The following is a 14,834-nucleotide window of genomic DNA, read 5'->3' on the forward strand; positions in this document are numbered from 1 at the left end:
ACTGGAATTATGAAAAGTAGGGAATAGATATTCTATGTGCTGGTCATTATGCTGGATCAGGTATTCTTAAATATTCTAATAAATAGTTCAAAAAGTTTGGTGGTTAATTGTGACTCTACTTTTGGTGGTGCTTATAAAAACTACAAGCTACTGTGAAGAGCCATTGGGGTCCCATTCAAACTCTGGTCCCTTGCTGAGCAACTACTGGCCAAGTGATAGGGATGCTAGGAGCAGAAAGGACATCCTTACACTTTCCACACCAAGCTCACCCATCAGCTGTTTGCTGATTGCAGTGGGGGCCTTGAAGCAAAAAGGGGATGGAAAGTCTTCCTCCATCTCTCTCCAGCTGATCAGCAGCTCAGAGCAAGCAGCTACAGCAGGAAGGACAGAAAACAGAAACATCCATCCTTCCCTGGTCAGATGGGGCAAGCAGCTTTGTGAAGGTTAGCTCCATGCCTCTTTTCACCACTGTGGTAACCATCTCAGAGCATAGAATGGTTACAGGGTTGCCTAGCAATGCCCAAAACAGAGGCAAAGATCCTTTGATTTTCTTGGCACCAATTCTGTTGTTTTTTAAGTTGTGATGCCTACACATGCAGAAGCATTAGTTATCTGTTTATTTTTTTAACCTTTCAGTTTTTTCTACAAATCTGGGGGCTCCCAGTTATCTGCAAATTAATCACCTCAGTCTGCACCTGGCTTCATTGTGCAGATTTTTTAATCTGTGTGCTAGGTGCTCCTTGTGGGAATCAGATGTAAGATTGCCAAAATAACGAGTACACATTACCAATCATTTTAATTCTTGATGTTCTTCAGAATGATTATTAAATCTGCTTAATAAAAATAGTGTGCAAAGGAATTTTAAGGCAACCTTTAAAAGTCTGCAAAGGCATCCTTCAAAATTTAATTTGGCCCGTCCTGGCCTGTCCTTAACATGATTGCTTTTGTATGTGAAAATGGGAGGGGCAGGGAAAGTTTTCTGTATTCTAGAGATCCACTGGTGGACATCCTATGAACAGATAATGTTAGCTGAAGACAATGCAAAAAGATGGGAAGAGGAGCAAGGCATAGGAGTCCAAAAACCAGCCATATTTGTCCACGTTTTCCTAGCTTCAAGGAGCAGACAATGCCATCATTGCATTAACCATTTCTCAGAAAAAAACACAAACTAATCATTTAACTACAGAAGTATCCATATATTTTCCTCTGACTGTAACAGAATGAGCACCAGGTCTATAACTGGCTATGTAATATAGAACCCCCCACCCCCTCCAGAAAACTGCCAGTATCAGAAATATCTTCTTTAACATTTCTCTAACCATTGATTTAATGGAAATGCTATGATGGGCTGAAGAAAAGCAACCAATAAGCTAGTCTGTCATTAGCAACAGGCAATCAATACATATAATTCTCAATTTATCCCCATCTGTGGATACTTAAATCTGGAGACTGAAGCTGTAAAGAGATAATACAGATCTTTCTACAAACTTGAGAGAAACCTTGAATAAAAATTTGAAATCTTAAAGAAAGAGCAAGGGGCAAGAGAGAGAAGCAAGATAAAAATACACTAAATAAACTAACTCCAAAATAATAGAAGCAGTACATGTACCTTTAAGAAGGGAATACCCTCCTGGTGGCCCTGGTGGGAGCTGCTGGGAAACCACAACATATTGTCAGCCTTCAAACCATGATTTCTGTCAATAAAAGGCAGAGGGAAGAAGCAGGGCCCTTGCTAGGCCTGTTCTGGCCTCCCAAGCTGGCAGAAAGCACCAGCAATTTGTGTGACTCAGCTAGATACAGCAGTGGCTACTGGATGACTTGATGCCACACAACCAGGGCCCAGCACAGAACTTACGTAACTTAGCTGGGTCTGGACATGGCCACCATATAACTCACCTGAGCTACTTGCTACCACACAACTTTTGCAATTTGGCTGGACTTTTCACAGGAACAGACTGTCAGGGATGAGGAAGGAGGGAAAGCTGACAGCCACTGTAGTGGCTTAATGGTTCAAGTATCACACTAGGATCTGGGAGACCCAGGTTCAAATCTGCAATCTAGCCTAGCCAGCTCCCATGGCAATCACTCTCAGCTAGGGTTACCAGCACTCACTTTCCTCATGGTGTTCACATGCGTACAAAGCACACACACGCTCCCAGGCTGCGCAGAGGCATCACTTCCAGGAAGTGACGTCATCATGTAGGGCATCATGCCTCCCCTGAGAGCACTCCCATGATCTACAGCAGGCTGAATTAGTCCTGTTTGGGGCTGAAATTGGCCCAGTGTGGAGATTGGGGAAATGATGCAGTAGCATCCTCCAATGTCACTGCTCTGATCAAAGCCAAAGTATGCAATTGCTATCTAGGGAGAAGAAAATAAGAAAAAACCAAATCAACAATCACTCAGGTCACATCTGTTTTGGTCCTAACAGTACATTTTAAAGTGTGCAATAGTATACCAGAACTGGTTACAGACATGCACTTTACTATTTTCTATAGTGCTACTCTGTGAAAAGTGGAATAGAAAACAAAATATATGATTCTAGTGACATGAAGTTAAGAGAAAATCCCCGAGGGAAGTAAGTAATTTTTTATATACTGCCATTGTGATGCAGGTGTTTTACAGAATAACTTAAGCAAAAAAGACAGATCCCCACCCTGAGGCAATTACATCCTAAATTTTCACAAAGAGGAAACTAGCAAAAGAGAAGAGAAAAACACAAATTCAGTTCTGGGAATGTAGATTTCACTTCATAAGCTAAGCTATAGATTTCATGTAAGAAATTATTTTCTGGAGAGATTTGAAAGGGGGGAGAGAGAGCTGGCACAGTGACACAAAGGAATTTTTAAAAGTCAAGAGTACAGCAAAAGAAAGAAGATGTAGCAACATTACAAAAACCCATTTATTGCTGAAGGATACCATTTGTGCTAGAGTTCTTACATCCATTCTATACAAGGACACAGTTGATCCTGATCCTGATGCCCTTCCATCTGATCTGATGAGCTGAAGTTCCCTCTAGTGTGCCCAGCTCCTAGGCCTGAGGTGCAAAACCATTTCAGAGAATTCTGACAACGTATTGTGTTTGCTTTCCCCCCCGCCCTTCATCTCTGTCTTTGTACCTCATGTTAAGATGACTTTGAACTACCCCCGTGTAACATTCTATATTTTCTTAGGAGCATTAAGAACAAAAGTTTTCTTATGGTTCTACCAGGAGAGATGGAGTATTACCTTTTTAACCCAAGGATTTAAAAGGATTCTTTTGCCCATGCCACAGAGCTGTCCTGGAATGCTGAGTGAGAGAGAGACAGCTTCACAGCAAACAATCTGTCCTAGGCCATGAAAAGAGCTTTTGATTTTTTTCCCCTTAATACCTATTAATAAACATCCTTGCTTACCGGTTCCCGGCCATCCATTGCCTCCATCCACAGCCTTCGATCTTCTTCAGAAAGTGCTTGCATTGTAATTACACCTGGCCTGCAGAGATTTAACAGAATGATGCAGTGAATAACACACATAAAAGATCAACAACAAAAGGAGGCACATTCAGCAAAAATTACAATGCACCTTCCCATGGTCCAAATTAAAATTTGGGAATAACATACTCTACCAGGATCAAAGAGGGCTTTGTGAATAAAAGTTTCTTCTCTCATTTGCTTGCAGGTGAACATGCGGAAAAAATTCAAACATTCTGAGCAAAACTCAGTGCTCTTTGCAAAAGTGCATCCTAAGTAAGATTGCTCAGAGATTGGTGAAACAATTGCACTTAAAAGCACAAGTTAACTCTTGCAAAAGCCCACTGATGGATGGGCAGACGGATGGATGGAGTGGTGTTAGTGGCTCTGGCGTTATCTGTTCAGAACAGCACTCAAGGATGTTTCACGCAAAACACTTTGTTGTACAGGTGTCATGTATGAGCCATCCTGATTATCCCCAAGTATGCATTCAGATGAATAAATACAACATGCAAACTGGGCAATTATGGCTAAAACAAGGAATTCTTATGCCTGGACAAGAAAACTCAACAGCCTGCCTCCCACTCAGAAAAGCTTGAATCCTTCCTCTATCCCAACAAGGCTTTTCCATCAAAGGAAGAACTGCTTAACTTGGAGGAAGGGCTTCAAAGTTTGCAGAGCAGAGAGACAGGATAAAAACCACCACGTTCTCAGAAAAGGCATAAATTTGGGATTGTTCAGATGGTAGAGTATGTCAGTTACAGCAACTCCCCAATTTTCAAGAGAAAGCGAACAATTTAAAAGAAATAGATCTGACGTTACAGATCTGAGATTATCACCTTCCCACAATTACTATGGTGGTGTGGGCAAACTTCATGTGATTCATAGCTGAGGCAGTATGAACTACTTAGAATGGCACATAAACTAGCCTAGAACAGAAACAATTATCCAGACCCCAAGATATGAAACAACATATCTGGATATAACAACCTTATATGGTAACTTCACATTAAACTGAAATAAGGTTTGTATCTGTATATCATTTTAAGAACTATCCATTCCAGGCCCCGAAACTATATCAACTTTACTGTTAACAGACATCAGAGGTCAATTCTCATATATAAATATCTCTATAAATACACTCTGAAGAATATGTGTAAGCCAAAATACATGACTTTATAAATGATGATGTCATAAACTCTGCACGTGCCTTATCCAGCAAACAAGAAAATCCATGAATGCTTCAGAGAGCTCACCTCCTGACCGTCTCTCATACCAATAGCATACTATTAACAGCCATTCACTACTGCCATATTAATTACTATAACCAGGAGTTTGAGGGCAGATTTTGCAACCTTGATGGTTCCATTTGAATGTCCTCATTTCAATCTTGGTTCTCTCTTCTGAGAAATTAACCTGCAAGTCTTTACTTTGTACCTGTCTGAATCCTCATGTGAAATTTTCCCATTAAAATGCACACATTTTTCAATATTATTCATGTATCAGTTGTGCATAGTCTAAAAATGTCACACACATAAAAATGTTGCAAACAACCCCAAAGAATAATTAACATCCATAAATATAAAAGGGGGGGGGACAATATTAACTACCCAGTCTAAGCTGTTCATGGTCATAGAGTTCAGAAAGAATATTAATTCTCATCAGTATATTATATGCCCCTCTTTTCCCAACAAGAATCTATGCTGTCAGCATTGCTTTAAGCAAGAACACCTGAATAGGAACCAAAAATAGAAATGAAAGCTGCAGTGCAGCCATCTCCGAAGACTGTTGACACAAGTAAGGCCTCCGGTTGTCAAGAGAAAATTAACATCTACCCTAGAGAAACTGACATTTGGCCACTGGCCTCTGCCCCTGGCTGCAAATAACAAAGAAGAAATAGAGAAGGGGTTTAAGAATTCCAAATTCTAATCCTGTGACATTAGCAAAAGGCCATTCAGATGGAAAGGGAGTCATAATTATATACACAAAGCTGCTCACACAGTTTACCCAGCAAAGGACACAAGCTGTTCTGACTTGCACCACATCTAGATCTAAACAGTCCCGACATATTGTATGTTATTTTTTGTTAATCTCTGTGTATAGAAAGTCACTTGATACTTATAGGATTAGCATTCTAGAAAAATAATTCTAGAGAAAACCACTTAACCTTTAACCTATTTGGAACACTGTACCAAAATTAAACAGCCCCACTGAGGGGTTTTCAGTTGCTATACCTCTCCCTAGAAAGAACAACTTTACTTTCAGTTGATGAGCTCATAACCCCATGCTCTTTGTAAATAGAAAATAAGGCATGACAAATGTCTGCTGAACATGTCAATAGGAAGCAACTTGGTTTTAGCCTGATGAATGTGGAACAGAGGAAATTAAAATGGAATTGCTAGTCTCAAGATAAAAATCTAGGAAGCAATGGCATTTGAACTGGCATAATATAATCAGTTTTCATTTTTATCTTCCAATCAATATTTTCTTCACTGTGTACTTTTCAACTGCACTATCTATAAACTACAGCTACAAAGGCATGAAGGAATATTGTTCACACAACTGTTTTACAAAATAAAATGCTTAACGCCATGTGTGCGATGTGCCATCAAGTTGTCTCTGACCTATGGTGACCCTATGAATGAAAGACCTCCAAAACATCATATCTTGCTCAGATCCTGCAAACTGGAGGACGCGACTTCTATTGAGTCAAGCCATCTCATTTTAAGTATTCCTCTTTTTCTGCTGACTTCCACTTTTCCTAGCATTATTGACTTTTCCAGAGAATCTTGTCTTCTTATGATGTGACCAAAGTACGATATCCTTAGTCTTGTCATTCTAGCTTCTAAGGAGAACTCAGGCTTGATTTGATCTAGTACCCACTTACTTGTCTTTTTGGCTGTCCATAGTATCCTCAAAACTCTCCTCCAGCAACACATTTCAAATGAATCAATTTTCTTCCTGTCAGCCGTCTTTACTGTCCAACTTTCACATCCATACATGGCAATGGGGAATACCATAGTTTGGACTATCTTGGTTCCCCGAGAGACATCTTTATCTTTAAGGATCTTACCTAGCTCCCTCACAGCTGCTCTTCCAAGTCTCCATCTTAAATTGTAATTTAATTTAATTTATTAGATTTATATTCTGCCCTCCTCACACCAGCAGGCTCTGGGCAAATTCAATTTACATACATTTAAAATACATCTAACAATTACACAGTTTAAAATTATAAATATATAAACATCCTAACATTTAAAATACATATATATATATACACATATATATATACATATATACATATACATATACATATACATACACACACACACACACACACTTACATACATGTATACGCGGTGGCATAATAAAATGCACTATATGCATACACAAGGCACCTCCCTTTCACCTTCACCAGAGCATTTACAGTGGAGCTCAACAGATGGAGGATGTCGCTAGTGGGGAGGGCATCTTCTTCTGATTTCTTCATTGCAGTCTCCCTGTTGGTTGATGATTGAGCCAAGGAATAGAAAATCTTGAACAACTTCAATTTCCTCATTGTCAGCATTAAAACTGTGTAATTCCTTGGTAGTCATTACTTTTGTCTCCTCGATGTTCAGCTGTAATCCTGCTTTGCAGCTTTCTCCTTTAACCTTCATCAGTAGTCATTTCAAGTCTTCACTATTTTCTACTAGTAATGTGGTGTTCTCTGCATATCTCACATTGTTAACGTTCCTCCTACCAATTTTCACTCCACCTTCTTCTAGATCTAATCCATCTTTCTTTATGATATACTCTGCATAGAAGTTGAACATATGCATCCTTGTCTGTCACCCTTGCCAACTGGAAACCATTTGGTTTCCCCATATTCTGTCCTGACAGTAGCCTCTTGTTCAGAGTACAGGTTGCACATCAAAAAAATCAGATGTTGTGGCACCCCCATTTCTTTTAAGACTCTCCATAGCTTTTCATGAGCCACACAGTCAAAAGCTTTGCTGTAATCTATAAAACAGGCTGATTTTCTTCTGAAATTCCCCGGTATATTCCATTAGTCATTGTAAATTTGCAACGTGATCTCTGGTGCAGTACCAGAATGGTTTCCAGGACAAGTTGAGTCAAGAGTTAGAGGGTTTCATGATCAGGTAAGAACACTTGCCAAGCACTGTAATCAGGGCTCGAGGGGGAACACGCAGGAACGCAGTTCCGGCAGTTCCCCAAAGAGGTCACATGTCAGGTGGCCCTGCCCACCTGACTCTTGGCAATTTGAGGCCCATTTCAGCCTGGATTGGGGCCAAAACGGCCCAGATCGGGCCTCTGACAGGTGATGGATCACTCTCCCACTCAGCAGCGGCCTGATCCTGACCATTTTGGGCCCCTTTTCGGCCATTTTCAGACCCTTTTGCCATTTTGGGCCATTCAGTTATACCATTCAGTTATGCTAATGACACATTTCTGGTGGTGGCAAGGGGCGTGGCATATGCTAATGAGTTATGCTGATGAGTTATGCTAATGAGTTCCTCCAGTTCTTTTTCTACAAAATGACCCCTGACTGTAATTCTATCAATGCCTATGACTCTTAGAAATCCTCACAAGGTCTGCAAAGAGTATCACTAACCTTTACTATCTACAGCAAATGATTCTACTGAAAGAGTACTGCTTCTTCCTAGTGGGTTTTGAACCAATTTTATAAATGAGCAGGGCAAAAGAAAGCCTTGCTAAGCTACCAATACAACTTTTTTGAACAAAAGAAATCCATAATGTACTAGTAGATATATATACAGAAATGAGCACAATTCCACTACCATGAATTGGTAGGCTGCCAACTTCTAGGTAAGAGAGAAATCAAGAATCTGCCATGGAAGTTATCTGATAACCTGAATCTTCTTAAAGAGCACCATGCAAAAATATATTAAGTTAATTTTTTTAAGTTAATTTTTAAAAGATTTTATGATTTATATAAAGTGCAGGGTGCTCCAATTGATCACAGTAAATACAGGTATAAATAAGTTCACATCCAACACTCAATTGCAATCATACACTGGATAGAAGAATTGTCTTCCTATTTTCAACCAAGCAAATTAGTCCAGAGACTTGGGGTCAGAGGTAAGTAGTCATCACAGTTCAAAGTAATTCCTTATTGCTTTTTCTTCTTTCTTCCTCAGGGCAGATCCAGCCCAGTGGAGGGCTCCAAGGTGGTAGCCGACTCCCAGGCATGAGGATCCACAAGGGACACCCAAAACTTGCAGGGAGGAGAGTCCGCAGCCACAGAGAATCGCTCAACAGGGAGCAAGCTATCCTCCTGTTTCGGATGGGCTTTTTCAAAAGCGTCCTGTTAGCAGTTGTCTCCAACTCTGGCTGTTCAGAATCTTTCTTACTTCTCACAACCCATAATAGGAACCCAGATACAGAGGTGAGGAAAAAAGCATACAAATTACATATATAGATGTCACACAGCTAAAGGAAGGAGCTTGTAAGATGACTTTTTTCCGAAACAGGAGGATAGCTTGCTCTCTATTGAGCGACTCTCTGTGGCTGCGGTCTCTCTTCCCTGCAAGTCTTGGGTGTCCATTGTGGGTCCTCCTGCTCGCAATCTTCACCAAACTTGGAGGGTGGCTGGAGGAGAGCCTGCTGAAGACTCCCTGTGAGTTTGGCATCTCTGACTGTGAAGGGGGCTGTTCCAGGGCCTTGGGAAGTAACAAACCATGACCCAAATGAACTGATTCGTGAAACAGGGCAAGTTCATGAAAGTTCGTGGTTTGTGAAACGCGACGAACCACAAACCACATGGTTCAGAATTTTCCCAGTTCATGCTCATCTCTAGTAGAGTTGCTGTGCATTAAGGCAAGCTTAAAACCCTATTGAGATGGATCTTATGAAGTGCCAACAGAAGGCACTGACCTTCCCCAGAGGCCACCTGTGAGCACTAAAAAGGCATTGCTAGAGAATAAGGGAATCCATGACCATAAATAGTCATGCATCATGGGTTACTGTAGTGCAGAGGAGGCTGTCAAAATTGCATTTCCTGCCTTCCACATCAGCAAAGCCTCTTGCATCATTAGAAGCCTTCTCTAAGGATGCATAGAATGAATAGTACTGAAACTGACAGATCTTCGACATCTCCCAATATATTCAACTGGTTTTATTTTTAGTTCCAGACTCAGTGACATTTCCCTATGAACCTTTCACACTGTATTTTATTTAGCACCCACTGCTGTTACTTTAACAGCTCACATATAAACCTCCAACACCCCACTGAAAGGAACAACCCACCATTTGGGAATCACCAATTGTACATCTCTACAAACCAGTGTACAAGCAGGGGAGAGGAGAGGGAGCAAAAGAGGGAGAATGAGTCCTAAGTTTACATGGCATTAGCCATAACATGATAATTTCAAGATTTCATTCATCTATAAAGGTCACTGGGAATGTGACACAGCAAAAGAACAAGTACAGGTTGTATTGCATTTGACCTGCACAACAGAGAAGAAAAATGAATAAATAACAAAGCTGAAGAGCTGCAGGGAAAAAACACAGAGCAATCCTAAGTGAATCCACTCAGCTATATTAACTGGGGCTTACTCCCAGGAAAGTGTTCTTAGGATTACAGTGTTAGCTATATTTAACCGACAGAAAACAATTTGCATAGGCAGTTCACAAGTCTAATCAGGCTTTTTTAAAAGTTCCCAGTTTTCAGAATTACACTCAGCTTGTATAGCTTTACCCTCGATGCAAGTTTCACACTCCTGAATTCTAATGATGCAGCTTCAGTTTCAGACAAAACTCATATACAATTAACCAGGCCAGCATCACAAAGTTAGTACAGTAATCATTAGCTGAAATGGATCTCATAATGTGCCATCAAAAGAAACTGGCTGCTTACAGAACATGGGGATTCTTTGCCGCAGTTATGCTTTCAGTTACAGATCTGTACAGGACATAGAGCTTTAGCTGAACACAGGCCCTTAATACTTAAGGGGTACCTCAGGGTGAGTGAGAGCAGTGGAGCAAAATTTACAACCTTATGATTTTATCCACCTAGCCATACAACATGTTGGGTTCTTGGGAGCTAAAGGAATAATTAAGCAACAAATATGGGATATAACCCTTCAAGCGGACAGAGCATAGGCCCAGTTTGTTCTGGCAGCAGGGAACTGTAGCAAAAAAATTGTCCTGACAGATTACCTATGGACATTAGAATCCCCTAAATACCATACAGCTTGTATCTTGGCCCGCTTCAACATGCTACTATCAACCATCCTTGAAGTAAGATACTCTTATATTTCACATGATTGATTTCAAACAAATCATCAGTTCAGTGGGGTGAATGACATGATAGGGGTGTGCATTCAGATATTTCTGATCAAAAACAGGGCCCAAAAATCTCCTGTTCAGTGACAAATTGGAAATACCAGAAACTAAACAAGGAATTCACTTGGTATGAAATATATAACAAAATATGTAATAAAATGATTATCATCACATTAATTAGGAAATAAGAAGAGAGGCCACTACACACACAAATATACACACAACTGCTTTTTGCCTAGGTCACTGGCTGGCTACTCGTGCTCAACACCAATGGCAGGCTCCTTATGTGTAACATCGGTGGAACCACTTATTTTCTAGGCTAGCTTAATCAGATACTACATACACGGCTGCCACCTACAGGCTGCACCATTCACCCCAAACGTTCATTTCTGACTTGAATTATAAATAATTGCAATCTCTAATCCCTGTTGGAATAGAAGCCATGTTAATATTTACTCAGCAAGGCTGTAAGGAGGCCAGCTGCAGCAAAGAAGACATTGGGGTTGCAGGAAAGCTTTCATGTTAAGAAAAATGCCACGTACAGCTATTTACACAGACACAAGGCAGGGAAATGCATAACCCATAGACTGATGGAGATGACATCATTGGCAGGCTGTTAACATTTTTCTGCCACAAGCACAAAGATATACTTCAGTTTGGTATACTGTAAATATGCAAACAGATAAAGCGAAATGGTCTCAGCTGATCAGGCAATTCCTTTTTACTCTTTTATCACTTCACCCCCATACTCCTCAACTCACTTTGTTGATGAATAACCAATGTATAGAAACAAAAGACAAAATGCTTCAGGCACACTGTAAATAGTAGCTGTGGTGCGATTCCTTCTTTTCTTCCATTTAGCCCCATTAATTTTCTTAACATAACAATGAAAAGGCTTTGTTCAGGGTAGCAACTAGCTATGGAGATGATTTTAAATGGGTGGGAAGAAGTTTGGGGGCTAAGTAGAATGCCCCCCCCCCAATTAAAATCTTTCTTATATTTCTGGCAAGATTCCCCAAGGGCCTAAAATGTAATAAATTGCAAAAAGTATATTAATGGTTTGTATATTTCTATCATTTCAGAAGAATAAACAAGTATTTAAAGGCTTGTACCAAACTACTGAAAGGAACAAAAATCCAGGAAATGCTAAATAACAAAGTACTAATAAAGAACGAAATAAACAGAGTATGACAAAACAAAATATAATAGGAACTCAATTTGGTCCCATGAATTATTTCTTTTGGAAGAATGACATTTTCTAACATCATTATTCTGCCATTGGAAAGAGGAACAAATTAGAGATATAAACAAAATCAAGCATCAAACCATCTGACATTTATCGGAGCAAGGGGCATTTATGAGCACCCTTTCACAGTGTTGTTCATTAACGACATACTTTTTAAATCACACAAGTAAGAGGATTTTATGGCATTAATGCAGAGAGGCAGCAAGGAATCACTGAAGCCATCTATTCCCCCTGAAGTGTCATCCTACTGGTCACACACAATGCAAAATGGGGTGGCTAAAAGTGATCATCTGTGTTTCTGGGTCTGGTACCATCTATCCCCAGTAAAGATGGGCATGAACCAGACAAAAAATGAACTGTGCGGTTTGTGGTTCATCCCATTTCACGAACCACGAACTTTCACAAACCTGCCCCAGTTCACAGACCGGTTTGTTTGGTTCATAGAAACATCATACCCAGGTCAGCAAATCGTCCGTGTCAGCAGAAGGCCACTTCTGGGCCAGCAGAAGGCCACTTCCAGGTCAGCAGGAAGTCCATCCCCTGTTGCCTAGGAAACTGATTGATCGGCACCAGGCTGCCTGCAGTGATGAACCAAAAAATGAACCAAACGAACCAGCCTAAAGTTTGTGGCGGTTCATTAGAAATGGGCTCTGACAAACCGCCGGTCCGCGAACCACGAACCGGCCCAGTTTGTCATGAACTTTGATTCGTACTTCGGTTCGTGCCCATCTCTAATCCCCAGTTATCCCACTTTTATTGTACTCCAGGTGCTGGCTCATTTTATCCTTTTTCTCAGTTTATTTTATAACAACAATATGAATTCTGTTACATGCGAACCAGCAAGTGAATTTATTGAAAAAGAATGCCAAGTTCTGTTACTAAATGAATGGCAGATTCCACTGCTAGAGTAAAAATTCCTTACTAATGACCTCTAGTGACTCTCCACCCACAGAACCGCTAATATGAATAATGTGCTCTCACTGTTCTTGAATGACGGATTGGATCAGTTTAACATAATAAATTCTTTATTTCTACATTAGGTTCAAGCTTCCTTACTAAAGAAGATTTGATAGAGACAGAAATTCTTACTTCATATTACAAGCCTTGATAAAAAGGATTTACTTGATAAAAAGGATTCTTTTTTTTTAACCAGAAAATGGCAGGAAATGGCAGTCTTTGGTAATTTGGTACCATGATTTCAGTTCTGTGGCACCTTAGAGACTAACAAGGTTTTCAGGGATTAAGCTTTCAAGAATCAAAGCTCTCTTCTTCAGAAGCTTTGGCTCTCAAAAGCTTATAACCTGAAATATTTTGCTGATCTCTGTTGCCACTCAAATCCTGCTATTCTACTGCAGACCAACACAGCTACCTACCTGAAACTATCTTTATGGTAGTTTTATAGTATATGTGTACCTGTTTTTCAATCCTCTCTGTCCATTTATAATGTAAAATACACGGTCCATTAAAAACGTAAAATACAAAGCAACAGTATCATAAAAGAAGCATCACATAAAAATATTATTTACTGCCTAAATCAGAATAACATCTCAATTGTAAACTAAAAGAAACCTAGTTAAATAAGTTGCCTTATAGTGTGTGGTCCCCCCCACCCCACAACATATACCTGTTCCTGTCTATTTGGGGTTTCAAGACATAAGTTAATGCAGCCAGTATAGGAGCCTCCTGAACAATTTATAAACTAATCTGGCTCCAATCTTTGTAAACTATCATAATAAAATAAACTTCATTGGTCTAACATTAGCCTGGGTTTGTGGGTATTAACTACCACACTCCTTCTCCCCACCTCCTTAATCCACACGGCTTGATCATTTTCCCATGCATATTTCCTGTCTTATTCAAAGTTACTCTTTGGATCACCTTCCCTAACTCCAATCCCTACATTATGGAATGGTGGTTGTGGAAAGTGCCATCAAATCATGGCTGATTTATGGTGACCCCCTGTTAGGGGTTTTAAGGCAAGAGGCTTACAGGGGTTTGCCATTGAGTGCCTCTGCATAGCAACTCTAGTCTTTTTTGGAGGTCTCCCATCCAGTTAATAAGCAAGGTTGAACCTGCTTAGCTTCCCAGATCAGACAACATCAGGCTTGCCTGGGTCTATCCAGGTCTGGGTATATTATTGAATACGGATTGATAATTAAAGTAATCATACCAAAACCATGTATTATCTATCATAGTCAAACTCTTTTAAGATTCAAAGTTACAGTTAAGTTGAAACTTCATTTTTAAAGTAGTATTTTCATATGTGATGATCATCAATATTTAGGCTGTAACATTTTAACAGTGATATTGTTTTTCTTTACATGAACATGGATACAGTATTGCAGCTTTTTAAAGAATACAGATAGTGTTAAATATAAATGGAAGTAAAGTTTTCTAGAACAGAGTTTCAAAGTAACAAATGGCTTCATATGTGGAAAAACTAGTATAATATGCTGAGGTGTGAGCCATGACATACATAGTTTAAATCCTACTTCAGCCATGAATTTATAAAGTGGTCAGTATTTCTTAGGCTAAACCCTGCTCAGCACTGTGGGAATAGTAATATTCAGGGGTCATTTCATAGAAAAAGAACTACAGGAACTCATTAGCATAACTCATTAGCATATGCCACATCCCTTGCCATCGCCCAAAGTGTTTCATTGGCATAACTGATCTGCATATGCCACACACCCTGACATCACTGGGGGAGGCTTTATCACCCTTCAGAGTGCCCTTTTTCTCCCTCCAGAGGAATACAGATACGTATTCCTAGGGCCCTTCTGGAAGATGACAATCAACAGATAACAATCAAAAGACGACAAAAAATA

The 14,834-nt window shown here is 39.9% G+C and overlaps 1 protein-coding gene across 3 annotated transcripts in view; it reads right to left on the minus strand.

Annotated features, from left to right (window-relative positions):
• ARHGAP26 (Rho GTPase activating protein 26) overlaps positions 1-14,834 on the minus strand; it is a 401,231-nt gene that overhangs the window by 243,787 nt on the left and 142,610 nt on the right. For all 3 annotated transcript variants that reach the window (XM_054976071.1, XM_054976070.1, XM_054976072.1), the window contains exon 12: positions 3,396-3,474. In XM_054976071.1, the coding sequence (XP_054832046.1) occupies positions 3,396-3,474 (79 nt within the window). The remainder of the gene's footprint in view (positions 1-3,395; positions 3,475-14,834) is intronic.

Source organism: Eublepharis macularius, chromosome 4 (genome assembly GCF_028583425.1).
Source record: "Eublepharis macularius isolate TG4126 chromosome 4, MPM_Emac_v1.0, whole genome shotgun sequence".
NCBI lineage: Eukaryota > Metazoa > Chordata > Lepidosauria > Squamata > Eublepharidae > Eublepharis > Eublepharis macularius.